Here is a 17,493-nt window from a genome sequence, read left to right on the forward strand (position 1 = left end):
GCCATCTCTGTGCGGGGCGGCCCTCCGCCCACGTGGTGCGGCGCCCACGGCCATCTTTGTGCGGGGCTGAGTTTCCGCCCGCGCAGCCGCGGGGACTCCGCAGTGGGTTGCGGGCGATGGAGCGGTGGGCGCGCCCGCAGCTCAGGCTGTGGCTGCTGTTGCTATTACTGCCCCCAGCGCCGGGCCGCCAGAAGGAGTCAGGTGGGCTCCCGGCGGGGCAGAGCCTGCTGCTGGGGCGCCGTCTGGTTCGGTCCGGAGGCTCCCTCCCACCCCCCTGGCTCCCCGGTGAGGCCGGCGGCCAGCTGATGCTCTGGCCGCTGGAGCGCAAAGCTGGGCAGAGGGCGCGGGGAGCCTTGGAGCGGAGAGTGAGAGCGTTTGAGTGGCTGGCGCTGCTTTTACTGCCCAGGGCCCTGAAGAGTAACCCGTCTTTCGGGATTGGGATGGTGGGGAAGAGAGGGAATTGTGTTCACCCACAGCGGGTGTCGCCTGCGCTTGGTTGCGCTGCTCCTCCCTGAAACACACTGGGGGATAATTCGTGTGCGTGCCTGCGTGTGTGTGTGTGTGGTTCTTAGTGAATTGCCAGAGAGATGAAGGGAGAATTAATATCGGTGCCTTTTAACTGGCCCTCTTTATAGGGTTCACTTTGGTTAGTAAAAGGTGAGAATACGTGTCACCAGTTTATTCATAGCTTTCTGAGTGCCAGACTTGGACATTTTCTAATTTCCTGGACACCGGACAGCCCGAGTAGAGGAGCAGACGTGACATGAGTGCTGGAGAATTACAGAATGAATCCTTCCTGGCGTGTCGTTTTCACCAGTGGAATAGGAAAGGGTGTCTTAAAGTTTTGGCCATCTGTTGGTTCTGCATGCCTGCTGCCAGCAAATGAGAATGGTCAGGGTATTTTGTTAACTCTCATTTACTTCACTTCTTGAAGGTTCAAAATGGAAAGTATATATTGACCAAATTAACAGGTCTTTGGAGAATTATGAACCATGTTCAAGTCAAAATTGCAGCTGCTACCATGGGTGAGTTCATTTCTTTGATGTGTCTTTGAGAGTTTAGTGCTTGTCACAAGAAGTCCCCTAAAATCCCCAAGAGACCTGGGTTACAGTGATCACAGGGCCAAGCATGCCTTGATAAAAGACAAGATTCCTGCAGTGGGTTTCCTATTTCTAAGAAACAAAAATGTACTAGGATAGGAGAGGCCTAGGTGGTGGTGTCAGCAAGGCTACTTACTCCTTGGAGTTAGCTACACATACTTTTCCGTGTTCCCCATTGGACTGAAAGCTTCTTGAGATCAAGGCCTATGTCTTAATCATGTTGCATCCCTGGTGCTGGCCCTCAGTAAGTGTTCAGTAAATATTGTCGGGGGAATGAACATGTTTATAAATGAACCTAATCATAATTTCTTATTGGTAATTTTTAAGTATGCAAATTATGACTGAGAGGGTAGTGTGAAAGAAAGATTACTCAAAGTGATCAAACCCAAAATAGCAGCCTTGGGTTCTATTTGCAGATCTCCCATTAATTATCCCTGTGGCAAGTCACTTAACTTCTCTGAGTCTCAGGTTCCTCATCAGCTAGATAACAGGGTCCTTTATTTCCTCATTGTGTTGTTCTATGATTCCTCAAAAAATTCACCTAATGCTTAAGATACTTACTGAAAACTGTATAATGAACTTCAAAAGGCATACAAAATAGTGTAATTTCTGGTTACTACTGTCAAACTGTTAGAGTATGTGAGGTGAGTGGGGGTCAAACAGACCCGAACAAGGGAGTCAGTCTGAGACCAAGGACATCAGAGAGTGTCAGACTGTAAGGCAAAGATCATACCTTCTATGGGAATCAGAGAAAGGGGAGGTTAGGGGGACTGCAGTGACTGGGAGGGCATGGGTGTTGTGTAAGTATTGAAGGAGGAATGTGCATCAAGCAGAGGAAGGGCAATCCAGATGGAAAGAGGAAGAAGAGAAGTCGACTTGCTTTTTCTTCTTTGTGGCTTTGTTGTTTTGGTTTAGATTACCTGTGTCCTTCTGGGGGAAACATTGCTCATTCCTGCCTTCTATTCTTTCCCTGGTTTCCTTTGTTTTCTAATACTAAATCTAAACCCACAGATAAAAAGTAGGTAGAATGGTACCACTTTCTTGACCTGCTTTCCTTGATTTACATTCTTTTCCAGGGTCATAGAAGAGGATCTGACTCCTTTCCGAGGAGGCATCTCCAGGAAGATGATGGCGGAAGTAGTCAGAAGGAAACTAGGGACCCACTATCAGATCATTAAGAACAGATTATACCGAGAGAATGACTGCATGTTCCCTTCAAGGTAAGAATTATGAGGTAGATGGGGCACCTGGGTGGCTCAGTGTGTTAAAGCCTCTGCCTTCAGCTCAGGTCATGATCCCAGGGTCCTGGGATCGAGCCCCGCATCTGGCTCTCTGCTCGGCGGGGGGCCTGCTTCCTCCTCTCTCTGTCTGCCTCTCTGCCTACTTGTGATCTCTGTCAAGTGAATAAATAAAATCTTAAAAAAAAAAAAAGAATTATGAGGTAGATATATCTTTCAATCTTCTTGTTTATCGGCTTACTTGATACTGTTATCATAGAGAAGTTAGTTAAAGGGACCCACAGGTGAATCTCTCCTCACATTTCAGAGGGACCAGAAAATAGTGACAAGCTCTTCTTACTTGGGGATTTTTCTTGCCAACTCCTGCCCCCTCTTTCTCCTATATTAAAGTCTGTCTCCTCTCCTTGAGGCGTGGGCACATCACTGATTGTATTGGCTATGGCTCTGCCCTGCTCATCTTTCCCCAGATATAGAAGCTGTAGGGAATGGGCTGATGAAACCCAGCAGGAATAGGCTGGGCTCAAGGAGGAGAAGCACTGAGTGTTTAGCGTGGGTCAAGTATTATTCTAGATACTGAGTATTTGGAGAAAGGTGATGGAAAGACAAGAGTAACTGGGGCTGCAGATTATGCAGACTACCCCAGCCAGGAATTCAGGTGTGAGAGTTGAGGTAATTTATCAGTGGGCTGAGGGTTGGGGGCAATTAGGGAGGGTCATGGACTGAGCCTGAAGGTTGGGTGTAGGTAGCATTATATATTTATACAATAAAGGAGAAATCTCCCTTATAGGAGTCCTTTTTTTTTTTAAAAACTCAAATCTTTATAAAATTACAAAGTACATAACTCAGAGGTCATGGTATTCCGCTACCTAAGATCTTTCTAAACAATCTCTATTCTGTCATTAAAAGTAAAGTAAGTGAGGGACACCTGAGTGGCTTAGTCAGTTAACCATTTGCCTTCAGCTCAGGTCATGATCCCAGGGTCCTGGGATTGAGCCCCGGGTGGGGCTTCCCCCCTCAGCGAGAAGTCTGCTTCTTCCTCTCCCTTTCCCCCTCCTCCTGCTCGTGCTCTCTTTCTCTCTCTCTCTGTCTGGTAAAGAAATAAAATCTTAAAAGCCAAAAAAGGTAAATGAGCAGTAGTGCAAATAATATCCATCCATATGGACATAAAGAATTTTTCTTAGTAACAACTTTATTACAAGTTATTACATTTTCATTGTCAAAAATATGTGAAAACAACAAAAAAGAAAATAAAGATCACTTAATATCCTACTACCCTGAAGTAATCACAATTACATTTTTGTTATCAAGTGTTAGGGCAAATAAGGTGGTAGTGGGCAAAATTATTGAGGTATTTTATTTTTATTTTTTTTGAAGATTTTATTTATTTGTTTGAGAGTGAGTGAGAGCACATGAGGGGAGGACAGAGGGAGAGGGAGAAGCAGACTTCCCGCTGAGCAGGGAGTCCTGTCGCAGGGCTCGATCCCAGGACTCTGAGATCATGACCTGAGCCAAAGGCAGAGACTTAACCAACTGAGCCGCCTAGGTGCCCCTGTTGAGGTATTTTAGACAGGCATTTCTTTCATTATTTGGGACAATAATAGAGACTTTATAGATTATGAGTGTAGAGGAATTTCTAATTTCTAGAAATGAGAAAGAAAATAGGAGTATAGACATTGTTAGACTTTAAAAGCTTACCTAATGTAGTTAGCTGAACAATTTCCAGATGAAATTAAATACAAAATTTCCAAAAGGCACATACCTCTCATTCTAGACCTCAGAACATTTTGGTCAGAATCATGAGCTCGTAGAAATGTTCTTAAGGGAGCACAAGACATTTCATTGACAATAAAAGGTTCTGTATCTCTAATGCATGGAAAGTTCCCTATCTCAACTACCTACAGAACTAAGGAAACAGAGTTGAGCAAAAAGGAAACAAAATGAAATATTCAGAACTAGTGTCCTTAATGAAATGGACACAGTTGAATAATATCTCAGATTCCCATCTAGCCAAAAACAGTATCTTTCTAAGTCTGGATACTTTTAATTCACCCAGTCCGAGGAGCCTGTAAGGCATATAAAAAATTTTATTCTGAACAAAGTAAAATGTAAATTCAGCATTTCAAGGATGAACTGAGAGATTTTGCTGAGGAACCAGAGCACCATGTAATTAAATGACTGGAGATCTGTCATTTCAAAGATGGAGAATAATGGTATTTTTAAAATAATAACTTTAGAGAGGTATGGCTGACATAAACTGTGCATACAACTTCATAAGTTTCTTTATGTTCATTATCTTTTTAAAAAATTAATTTATTCCTTTTTTTTTTAAAGATGTTATTTATTTATTTGACAGAGAGGTAGAGCCAGAGAGCACAGGCGGAGGGAATGGCAGAGGGAAAGGGGAGAACCAGGCTCTGCACTGAGCAGGGACCCTGATGCAGGACTCGATCCCAGGACCCTGGGATCATGACCTGAGCCGAAGGCAGATGCTTAACCATCTGAGCCACCCAGGAGCCTCTAAATTTAATTTATTCTTAATTGAAGTATAGCTAATATACAATATTATATTAGTTTCAAGTGTACACCATAGTGATTCCACATGTATATGCATTACAAAATGCTTACCGTGATACATGTGGTTACCATCAGTCACCATACAAAGTGATTACAGTATTATTGAGTATATTCCCCATGACTTCTTTTTATTGAAGCGTAGTGACACACAACATTCCCTTAGTTTCAGATGTACAACATAGTGATTCTGGACAACTCTGTATGCCATGCTGTGCTCACCACAAGTGTAGTTACTATCTTTAACTATACAACACTATTATAATACCATTGACTGTATTCCCTATGCTGTATTTTTTATCCTCATGACTTATTTATTTCATAATTGGAAGTCTGTATCTCCCAGTCTCCTTCACCCATTTTCCCCATCCCCTCTCCCTTTCTCTTTGGCAATCATCTGTTTGTTCTCTGTATTTATGGGTCTGTTTCTGCTTTTTGTTCATTGATTTGTTTTGTTTTCTAGGTTCCACATATAAATGAAATCGTATGAATTTATTTATATATTTATTAAGTCTTTTTGGTATATGGTATTTGTCTTTCTGTCTGACTTATTTCACTTAGCATAATAATCTCTGGGTCCATCCATATTGTCACAAGTGGCAAGATCTCATTCTTTTTTATGACTGATTAATATTCTATTATATATATGATATGTATATCATATATATTATCATATGTATAAAATATATACTTTGTATAATATATATACTATACATTATATACTATATATATCATATATATACTAATTTGAAAAGATGGACAAAGATTTTTTATATATATATAATCTTTGTCCATTTATCTATTGATGGACTCTTAGGTTGCTTCCATATGTAGACTATTGTAAATAATGCTGCAGTAAACATAGGGGTATATATATCTTTTCAAATTAGTGTTTTTGTTTTCTTTGGATAAATACCCCCTAAAAGCAGAATTACCAAATCATAAGGTATTTCTGTTTTTAATTTTTTTGAGGAACCTCCATACTGTTTTGCACAGTGACTACACCACTTTGCATTCCCACCAACAGTGCATGAAGGTTCTCTTCACATCCTTGCCAACATTTGTTATTTCTTGTCTTTTTCGTTATAGCCATTCTGACTGGTGTGAGGTGATGATGTCTTGTTACAGTTCTGATCTGCATTTCCCTGTGTCTGTTGGCCATCTGTACATCTTCTTTGGAATATGTTTATTCCTGTCCTCTGCCCATTTTTTCATTGGATTGTTTGTTTTTTGGTGTTGAGTTATAGGAGTTCTTATGTATTTTTGATATTTACCCTTTACCAGATGTATCATTTGCAAATGTCTTCATCCATTTAGTATGTTGCCTTTTTGTCTTGTTGTTTCCTTCACTGTGCAAAAGCTTTTTAGTTTGATGTTGTCCCAATTGTTTATTTTTGCTTTTGTTATCCTTGCCTGAAGAGACAGATTTAAAAAGATATTGCTAAGACTAACATCCAAGAGTTTACTGCCTGTTTTCTTTTAGGAGTTTTATGGTTTCAAGCCTTGTACTTAGGTCTTTAATCCATTCTGAGTTTGTTTTTGTATATGGTGTAGGAAAGTGGTCTAGTTTCATTCTTTTGCATGTAGCTGTCCAGTTTTCCCAACACCATTTATTGAAGAAGATATTTTTTCTCCATTTTATATTCTTGCCTCCTCTGTCATAGATTAATTGACCATACAAGTGTGGGTTTATTTCTGGGCTGTCTATTCTGTTCTAGTAATCCATTTTTGTGCCAGTGCCATACCATTTTGATTATTATTGCTTTGTAGTATAATTTGACACCTGGGATCTTGATACTTACAGCTTTGTTCTTCCTCAAGATTACTCTGGCTATCCAGAGTCATTTGTGGTTCCATACAAATTTTAGAATGATTTGTGCTAGTTCTGTGAAAAATGCTATTGGTATTTTGATAGAGGCATTGAATATATAGATTACTTTCAGGAGCATGGACATTTTATCAATATGAATTCTGCCAATCCACGAGTATGGTACATCTTTCCATTTATTTGTATCATCTTAAATTTCTTCCGTCATTGTCTGACAGTTTTCAGAAAACAGGTCATCTACCTTATTGGTTAATTTATTACTAGGTATTTTATTCCTTTTTTTGGATATTTTATTCTTTTTGCTGCAGTGGCAATTTGTTAAGTTTTGATATATGTATACATCAAGATAATGAACATATCTGTCACTCCCAAAATTTTCCCTGTGGCTCTTTGTAGTCCTTCTGCCCAAAGCCTCCCTGCCATGCCATCCTTTTCCCCCTGTCCTCTGGCTTCCACTGATTTGCTTTCAGTCATAGATTATTTCCTGGAGTTTTATATAAATGGAATTATAAATAGAATTGTATAGTATGTGAAAGAGTGCTATTTTGAAAGCTAAATATGAAAAAAATATTAAATGTTTTAGCTCTTAAATGTAAATGTACAGCAATAATATATTTTTCCACTTTTTAACCAGTTCTATTTATTTATTATCCAAGGAATTTTCCATGCACATGGTAAAATATTTAGATAACCTCAAAATATATACAAGGAAAAGGAAGTTTCTCTACTACCTTTAACCCCTAGACGTGTAGTCCCTGAATCCTCCTTTCAAAAGATAACCACAATTATAAGTTTCTTGTATATCCTTCCAGAAATAATTTGTGCCTGTACAGTTGTCTAGACTCATCAACAAATTAGAACATGCTGTATCTTCTGTTCTGCAACTTCCTTTTCTTTTCCATATAACAGTAGATTTGAAATTGTTCCTTAAGTGTATACAGGGCACACCTCACTCTTTCATGACTGCATAATAATCCATTGTATGGATTTCTTTATTCAACCTTCTGTCAGTGGGCATTTACTTTATTCTCCACCACTCCCCTTTGAATTTTAACAGATGCAAACAATGCATTGTACTTATACCTTTGAGTACTCATGTAGTTATATGTACAGGCTAAAGTCCTAGAAGTAGGATTAAGTAGGCCAATTAATGTGTTTTTAAAATCTTGATAAATAGAAGCAAACTGTCCTCCAAAGGAGTTGTGCCTCTTTTCTTTTCTTTTCTATTTTTTTACATTTTTTTTCTTTTAAGTAATCTCTGCACCCAACATGGGGCTTGAACTCAACAACTCCAAGATCAGTTACATGTTCTACTGACTGAGCCAGCCACCACCCCAAAGTTGTGCCTTCCCCCATCCTTTTCATTTACCCCACCCTTTTATCACATGCTCAGAATACACCTCATACTCTTATCAATACTGTGTATTATTGGACTCTGATCTTTTGCAGTCGGATTAGGGAAGACTAGCATCTAGCTTCAGCACTTTTTTTTTTGTCATAACGATACTTTGTTTTTAATTGAAATATATTTGACATATAATACTGTATAAATTCATGGTATACAACATGTGAATCTGATATATTTACATATTATAATTTGATTGCCATTGTAGTAATAATTAACGCTTCTATCATATTACATAATTATCCTTTCTTTTTTAGTAGTAAAATAATTAAGGTCTAGTCTCTTAGCAAGTTTGATTATAATACAATGCTTTTGTTTGTAATCACATGTATGCATGAGATCTCTAGGGCTTATTTACAACTTGATATAAGTTTGTACCCTTAAGCACCTTCTGTCTTGTCTCCCCATCCCCCCACCCCCTGGCAACCACCATTTCTTTCTCTCTTTTTACAAGTTTGGCTTTGGTGCATTTTTTTTTTTTTTAAGATTTTGTTTATTTATTTGACAGAGAGAGAAATCAGAAGTAGGCAGAGAGGTAGGCAGAGGGAGAGGGGGAAGCAGGCTCCCCACTGAGTAGAGAGCCTGGTGTGGGCCTCGATCCCAGGACCTTGAGATCATGACCTGAGCTGAAGGCAGAGGCTTAACCCACTGAGCCACCCAGGTGCCTTTGGTGCATTTCTTTAACATGGTTGTGTGGAGGCAAAGAAAAACAAGGCTGTACCCACCTCGAGTCTAGCCCTGACATAAGTACAGCCATCTTGACAAAGCAAAAGCTGGCACCTTGCACCCCCTCTCCACCCGCTCCCCTCCCCTCCGCAGTATGTATGACATTCCTCAGCCACCCCTGGCTGCCCTAAAAGAAAAACAAATAGTTAACTTGCAGAGATCACAATCCTGCAAGACAGGAGTCTCCCTTGGTTTACAAATGTCCTAGAGATTTACAACAAAGAAGCTATCATATCAATAGCCCAATTTCCAGAGGCAAATAACTCAGTTCCTCAAGCCCTAATATCGCCCACCCCTCCATAAAACTGAGGGAGGCTGAGGCGGAAGGAAATGGAAATAAAGTTAAATTTCTTCTAAACCTAAATCTCACTAACAAGGACGCTTGATAGGAGAAATGTGACATTCCACCAGGAAACTAATTGTCTTCATGTCAGTGCCTCATTAGAGGAAAAAACGGCCTTGGCTTGATAATAACCAGGCCTCCAATATCCTGACAGTCTTCTTTACCCTGATAGCCCTTCTGAATATCCCCTTTGTCCTCACCCACCGCCGACTCCACCCCTACTCTGCCTTTAAAAACTCTGACTGTACTCTGGTTCGGGGTCCAAGTCCCTACTCCGCTGTGTCGGGTATACTTGGGCCCAAGCTTAAGCTTGTCAAATAAACCCTTGTGTGATTGTATCGGTGTTGGCTCCTTGGTGGTCTCTCAGACGTGAAAACTTGGGCATAACAGTTGAGCATCTTTTCCTTTGTTTATGAGTCATTGATACTTTTTGCAGTAACCTCCCTATATATAAATCAGTATTTTAAATCAGTCATTTCTATGCTGCTGGAAAATTTTGGCTGAACCTTGGGATGCTCCCCCCAAGATAGTGCTAGTCAGAACCTCAAAGAATGGGGCAGAAGACCTGAGCTGCTAGTGTATCCTCTCTTTTCAGAAGTCCCCTGAGGATTCCCGGAGAGTCTAACCAGAAAGCTATATAGGCATACTTTGTTCTATTGTTGTTTCACTTTTATCACATTTTTGCAGATACTGCATTTCTTTCCTTGTTTCTTTCTTTCTTTTAACAAATTGAAGTTTTGTGGCAACCTGCATAAAAAAAATCTATTGGTGCTATTTTTCTGACAGCATTTGTTCACTTCATGTCTCTGTGTCACATTTTGGTGATTCTTTCAATATTTAAAATTTTATTATTATATTTGTTATGATGATCTGTGATCAGTATTTCAAGTCCCTGAAAGCTCAGATGATTGTTAGCATTTTTTAGCAATAAAGTATCTTTAATTAAGATATATATGTTGTTTTTTTAGATAAAACACTATTATTGAACACTTAATAGACCCTAGTATAGTATAAACATAATTGTGCACATAACTCTTCCTTTTCTGGCTTGCAAAACTGATTTTGATTGTGTTCTGTACTCAAGTTGAAGGCAATAAAAGTTTTCCTATCTTTCCTCCTAAATTATGAGACTTAATTATGGTGGAAATAAAAAAGAATCTTTGTGAGATGCAAAGCCCAAGGGACACAATTAGAAAACCAGCTTTTTCAGTTCCTATCAAAATTTGTATCTTGCTTACTAATTAAACGAAAAGGGAAGTTAAAAAAAAAATGGGAATGTGTAGAGGAGAGGTGGTGGGAGTACCAATAATACATCCTCCAAACTTATGATCTAGTTGGAAAATTTCATTAGGTATTGTAAGCTGGAGCAGGTTAGCTCGGAAAGAACTTGCATAATATAGAAGAGTAGAAAAAGTCTTTTTAGAAGTATTGCTTTTGGGAAACTTTGCAGTAGGCCAATGATCTGAACACTGGCTTTCACGGTGGGAATGGGACCCTGTTTTGTTCTATAGCAGGCACTAGTATGGTAAATTTGTGGTATTTCTGGTTGGCAGGTGTAGTGGTGTTGAACACTTTATTTTGGAGGTTATTGGGCGGCTTCCGGACATGGAAATGGTGATTAATGTACGAGATTATCCTCAGGTTCCTAAATGGATGGAGCCTGCCATTCCAGTCTTCTCCTTCAGTAAGGTAAGTATAGGAAGAGCTGTATGGGGAGGTGGAGGGTGGTGCTCTAGGGTATAAGTAGGAGATGATTTTCCCGTGACAAGAGTCTGATGGGTAGTGGTGAGGACGAGACCTGGGTTCCAAAAATTGGTCTGTGTCCCTCTTAGCTTCACAGTAGCTGAGCAATAAGACTGAGTAGTTGGGTAATATGAGTAAGATTGCTTAAGTATCTACAGGGCTAGGGATGAAGGGTAGGGAATGATGAAGGACTGAAGAACAGGACATTGAGGGCAAGGTTCAGACATCCTACGGAGCATGGAAGAAAGTGGCTTAAGAGAGCTCATGGGCTTGGAGTTAGGGAACACCTTTATTCAAAAAAATATTTGTTGAGCTCCCATATATATATAGTCCTGTCTGTCCTATCTGTCAGTCTATCCATGGGCTCAGCATGGCTAACAGTGAAACTGAAGGTGGTAGATAACTCCACACAGTTTGTGCCTAAGCACTTTGTTGAAGGGATAGGCCTAGATATCCAAGAGGGGTATGTGAGAGGGTCATCTTCCAGTCTAGTTATGGAGGAATATGTGTACTACCTCACACCTATGGACTTAAAGAACTTGGGACAGTTAATATCTTCTCAGTGTTCTGGTTCTTGCAAATATGTATTGGCAGGGATGGTTCCTTAGAGACTAGGCATGAACACATTTGGTGGGGGCAGCCTCAAAGAGAATGGATGGAAGATTCTATGGGGGAAGAGCGGGCTTAGGAAAACCCTATGGACTTTGAGAAAAGGAACACCATCTCTGATTTGGTTTCTCCAAAGAGGGACATTTTATCCTTACTTTTTCTTTATCGCAGTTTACTTTCTCTCTAGACTTGTTTATTTCCTGTGTTGCAAGTGGGCTGAGGCCACATTGGTGTTGCATTTCCCATGGTTTAGCCTCATTTCTCAAAAGTGCTTGGTCTCGTTTATCATAAAACCCTTCCAGAAGAACAGATAGAGGACCTCATATACGTCAATAAGGAATTTATTTTTGTCATTTATTTGTTGTTTTGGTGGACGGTAAGTATGACCATCAGTATACTAAGTTTCTTTTCATCTCCTCTTTTTTTTTTTTTTAAGATTTTATTTATTTATTTGACAGACAGAGATCACAAGTAGGCAGAGGCAGGTAGAGAAAGAGAGGAGGAAGCAGGCTCCCCACTGAGCAGAGAGCCCATTGCGGGGCTCGATCCCAGGACCCTGAAATCATGACCTGAGCCAAAGGCAGAGGCTTAACCCTCTGAGCCACCCAGGGGCCCCTCCTCTCATTTTTCTTAACCAGTGACTCCTAGTCCCTAGAGAGGGAATTTAGTCTTTCACCTTTTAGGAATTGTTCAGCTTGTGTTGAGCACCTGTTACGTCTTAGCTGCTTGATGAATCACGTATCATTTTTTAAAAGTATTTGAGAATATATGAACATCATATTGCATGTGTAATCCCAGTGAAGAAACTGAAGAGATAGAGGTCTATCAGTGGCCAGAAGTTTAACAGAAGTAACCACAAAAAGGGGAACAAATGGTTTTAAACTTTTTTTGAAAGATGTGGGATAATATCCCTTTCCCCCATCCTGCCCATCAGCACTTCTGGCCCTGACCAACAACCAAGAATTTATTGACCAACCAGTGTGAGCTCCATAGTACCACAGTATTAGGTAATACTAATTAACACTTACCAAGTACTTATCATGTACCAAACACTGGTCTAAGCTTTTCACATGTACTAACTCATTTAATATTCAAAATAAGTCCATTAGATAGATAACATTATTGGTATTATTATTTCTCCCATCATAAAGAAAAGGAAACTGAGGCATAGAAAAATTCAGTAATTTGCCTGGAGTTGGAAAGAGGTAGGATCAGCATTCAAACTCAGATGTTCTGTTTCAAGAGCCCATGCTCTTAACCATCGCACTGTGATTCTTGTTCTCAAAAGACCCACTTAGGAAATAATCAAGAACTGGTAAGACAGTATACACTACAAGTGTAATAGCTGTTAAAAGATGAGACAGTTATATGATCATTCAGAGTTAGGTGTTTCATTTCCCTTAAACTAAAAACCCTAACAGTATAATAATGTCCTCTAGAAAAACAGAACTTTGGGTAACTGGAAAAATTGACTTTTAATGAGATTTCAAATTCTGGGATTAGTGAGCCCATGAATTTTAGCCCATGGTCATTTTTGCCTTTTAATATCTAGATTGTAGACTTGGCAGACCAGGGAAAATAGATGTGTGGCAATATTAACACTAGATCAAGACCTCTGTCCAGATCCTGTGGCATGACGATAGTTTGCTTCTTCTGTCTCTGAGACTGATTTCGAAACCCTTTCTGTTTCTGTTGAAGACATCAGAGTACCATGATATCATGTATCCTGCTTGGACATTTTGGGAAGGGGGACCCGCTGTTTGGCCAATTTATCCTACAGGTCTTGGACGGTGGGACCTCTTCAGAGAAGATCTGGTAAGGTAGGTCCTTTAGAGAGGTTTTCTTTGTCCTTCTTTGTGGGTCTTCTTGAAATAAACAGTAGGGTATACGTAATTATTTACTTTAAAATGACTAACTTTTAAGTAAAAACAAAACAAAACACAAAACAAAAAAACTTCTTCTAGCATAAGCAATTTTATATGTGTATAACATACTTACATATCTGTAGGAAAAGAGCAGAAGAACCTACCCTAAAGTCAGAAGTGCCTTTGTGGAAAGGATTATAGGAGCCCTTTCTTTTCTTCTTTACATTTTTCTGTATTTTTAAGATTCTCCAAATACTAGTTAATTCCTTCCATAATTAGAAAAAAATGAATGACCATGTTGTGGAGGAGAATAGAGAATTACTTGGAGGAACATAAATGCACTTTATAATTTAGAGCTAAGTCCTGGGGGTGAGGATGGGGAGGGCATAAATGTCCCACAGGTATCTCAAGTACAAGTTTATGCCGGATCTTCCTGATTCATGACTGAGACATGCCTGGGCCTGTTGACTCGATCTGCTGTCATTTCAGAATTTAGATTGTCTGGGTCATCCAAACTCTAGGTATTTCTTACCTGGCTACATTTTGCATTAACGATTCAATCAACATCGGTACCTAATTAGCATACTTCTAGAAATACAGTCTTTATAGGTCTTTCTCAAGTATTAGGAAAGCAAAAATTTAATTCAATTTTATTTCCACAAATATCTGTCACCTGTATGTACCACATGTGGCTGGAGAGTCAAAGGTGAGGCTGGAGTCCTGTGAAACAGGTAGGGCTGCAGTCTTCAGTGGCAAGTAGAGCCACCAGGTAAAAAAAAATGAGTCTGTTATTCAGTAGGTATATTTTGAAAATTAATTTTTTTAAAGATTTCATTTATTTATTTGACAGAGTGCATGTACTCATGCACACACATGAGCTGGGGGAGAGGGGCAAAGGGAGGGGGAGAGGGGCAAAGGGAGAGGGAGAGGGACAAGCAGCCTCCCCTCTGAGCATGGAGCTCATTGTGGGGCCTTGATCCCAGGACCCTGAGATCATGACCTGAGCCAAAATCAGATGCTTAATCGACCGAGCCACCCAGGAGCCCCCAAAATTATTTTTTAAGATACTGTGGTCTCATACTTCATAGAACTAGAGCTGGAAATTGTCCTTTTCAACTCTTTATTTCAGAGATGAGGGAAGGAAGACCCAGAGATTGAGTGGCTTGGTCAAGGTCAGGAGCCAATCTAGGCCTGAAGTCCAGGTGTCTGCACTACCAGTTAATCTTACCCATGCTCTCCAGACATTGAGGCCATCATTTCCTATGTAGATTTTGGTTTTGAATGAGAAATTTTGAAAGGGAAAAATAATAAGGCCTTTAACCAGTTTTTCTTTAAGTTATTCGTGGTCTTAATTATCTAATCCTTTTTTTTTTAGGTAGTTGCAAATACCCTTCACATTCTTCCTTTTTGTAGCTCTTTTTTGACCTGCTATACATCTACTTTTTTCTTTTCCTTTTTTTTTTTTTTTTTTAATAAGAGAGAGTGAGAGAGTGTGAGCTTGGAGAGGTGGGGCAGAAGGAGGGGGAGAGACTCTTAAGCAGGCTTTGTGCTGAGTGTGGAGCCTGACAAGGTGCTCAGTCTCACAACCCTGAGATCATGACTTGACCCAGAATCAAGAGTCAGACTCTCACGGCTCTTGAAACAGATCATCTGAGTTTGAATGCTGATCTTTCCAACTGAGCCAGACAGGCGCTCTCTACTTTGTTTCTTAAGTCTTTAAAAACAAGCTTTTTTCTGATATGAAACCTATACATGGTCGTAAACATGTATGTCTGACGTTGGCAACTTTCCCGCCAACTTGTCCGTGTGTCTTAGAAATCTTTCCATGTTAGTACGTATGAAGCAACCTCATTATTTCTATCAGTTGCATGATATTCCATTGTGTGGATAATAATTTACCTCATTATTTTCTATGATAGACTTTTAGGCTACATAGGTAATACATGTATAATTTGTTCTTTTCTGGACCACTTGAGAGTATGTTTTATACCTTATGACCCTGTACATCTTAATATGTTAGTGCGTATTTCCTAAGAGTGAGAATATTCTCTTTTATAACCATGCTGCAATGATCAAATTCAGGAAACAATATTGGTACAACATTTAATTATGCCAGTAGTATCTGATATGGCTCATTCTGCCTCCTGTACAGGATACAGTCCAGGCTCGTGTGTTGCATTTAGTGGTCACGTCTATTTAGTCTCCTGTGATCTTGAACAGCTCCTCAGTCTGTCTTTCTCCTTCATAACATTCACATTTTGAAGAATGCAGGCTATACATTTTATAGAATGTTCTTCAGTTTGGTTTTGTCTGTTTCCTCATGATTAGATTCGGCTCCTGCACCCCGGCCTGATTACTTACCTAAGTGATTTGCGTCCATCCACGCCTCTTTGGAGATGTTAATGTTGATCACCTGGTCAAGGTGTTGCCAATTCCTCCACTGTGTAGTTGCTGTGCCCTCTCCCTACCTTGTAAACTACTAAGAAGTTTTTAGGGAGATAGATTATGTTTTAAAATCTAAGCTTATAAGAACATACTTTTCTTTGTTGGTATCTTCCCCTCTTTTCTTCAGCTGAATTTATTTATGGAGTGTCTGAGTGGCTCAGTGCATTAAGCATCTGCCTTCAGCTCAGGTCATGATCTCAGGGTCCCCAGATCAAGCCCTGAATCAGGCCCCCTGCTCAGTGGAGAGTCTGCTTCTCCCTCTCCTTCTGCCCTTCCCTCCCCTCTCCCATGCTCTCTCTCTCAAATAAATAAAATCTTTTTAAAAAGTATGATCATAGAATTACAATTTTATTTTTTAAAGCCTTCCATTCAGAAGCTCTAGCCATGTGATTTCATTTCTTAATGTGAAACTTTAATAATCTGCTAGTTTATCTGCATTGATGCCTGCCTGCTATTTTTCTATTTTTCTAATCTTTGGGGAGTTTGTCCCCACTGACTTACTTTTCACTCTGTAGAAGAGTTCAATGTTTCTGTAGAGTTAAAGATTTCTGTCTGTACTGTCACAGGGTGGTAATAAAAGAGGTCTGAGTCAGCACCAGGATGCCACTTTTAACACTTGCCTAGGGAAAAAAGTCCCAACATAGGTCTTTTGAGGGGTAGGTAGGTGGGTAGAAAGAATGATGGAGAGAGAAAACAGAAATGGCACAAAGTCTGTGTATATTAAATTCAGCTTTCCCAGGGACTAAGGACATTTATACTCAAAATTTCAGTGTAAATCGATACTTTTTTGTTAGGTAGTTTGGCAACATTTATCAAAATATAAAATGTTTATGCCTTTGACCCAGCCATTTCACTTCTAGAATTTATCCCAAAGAGTTAATTAGACAAGTATGTAAAGATATGTACACGAAGATTGTCACTACAGTGTTGTTTCTTAAAGCAGAAGGTTGGAAACTTCTTAAAAGCCCATGAATAAGTAATGAAGTGAATTATGACATGGTTGTAAAATGGAATATTGTGCATGAGTGTGAAGTAAAGGGACTCTGGGTTCAAACTCTGGCTCTTATGAGCTGTGTGACTCTGGGCTACTTAGCCTTTCAAGAACCTCAGCTGTAAAATATGGATAATAAAACCCACCTCAAGAAGTGTGAGAATGAACATATATATGTATATATAGGATCTCTGTTATGTAGAGCAAGGTTTCTCAATATTGGTTTGAGAAATTGGGGTTGGATCATTCTTTGTTGCAGGGGGCTTCCATGTGCACTGCAGGGTATTTAGCATCTTTGGTCTACCGAATGCCAGTAGCAGTCCCCCATTAATGACAATCAAAAATGTCTGTAGTTGTGGCCAAATGTCTTCTGGGAGAAAGGGGTAAAATCACCACCAGTTGAGAACTGCTGATATAGAGAAATGACTGGAAGGAAATTCTTTTTTTTTTTTTTTTAAGATTTTATTTAATTATTTGACAGAAAAAGAGACAGGGAGAGAGGGAATACAAGTAGGGGCAGTGGGAGAGGGAGAAGCAGGCTTCCCGCCGAGCAGGGAGCCTGATGCGGGGCTCAATCCCAAAACTCTGGGATTGTGACCTGAGCTGAAGGCAGACACTTAACGACTGAG

General features: G+C 39.8%; 1 protein-coding gene across 1 annotated transcript in view; it reads left to right on the forward strand.

Moving 5' to 3' along the window:
• The first annotated feature begins 52 nt into the window (after positions 1-52).
• Positions 53-17,493, forward strand: part of POGLUT1 (protein O-glucosyltransferase 1) — a 28,942-nt gene continuing 11,501 nt past the window's right edge. The window contains exons 1-5 of the mRNA XM_080808715.1: positions 53-201; positions 935-1,025; positions 2,177-2,320; positions 10,765-10,900; positions 13,262-13,383. Of these exons, the coding sequence (XP_080664841.1) occupies positions 117-201; positions 935-1,025; positions 2,177-2,320; positions 10,765-10,900; positions 13,262-13,383 (578 nt within the window). The 5' untranslated portion in view covers positions 53-116. The remainder of the gene's footprint in view (positions 202-934; positions 1,026-2,176; positions 2,321-10,764; positions 10,901-13,261; positions 13,384-17,493) is intronic.

The sequence above is a fragment of the Martes martes genome (genome assembly GCF_963455335.1).
Source record: "Martes martes genome assembly, chromosome: 1".
In the NCBI taxonomy this organism is placed as follows: domain Eukaryota; kingdom Metazoa; phylum Chordata; class Mammalia; order Carnivora; family Mustelidae; genus Martes; species Martes martes.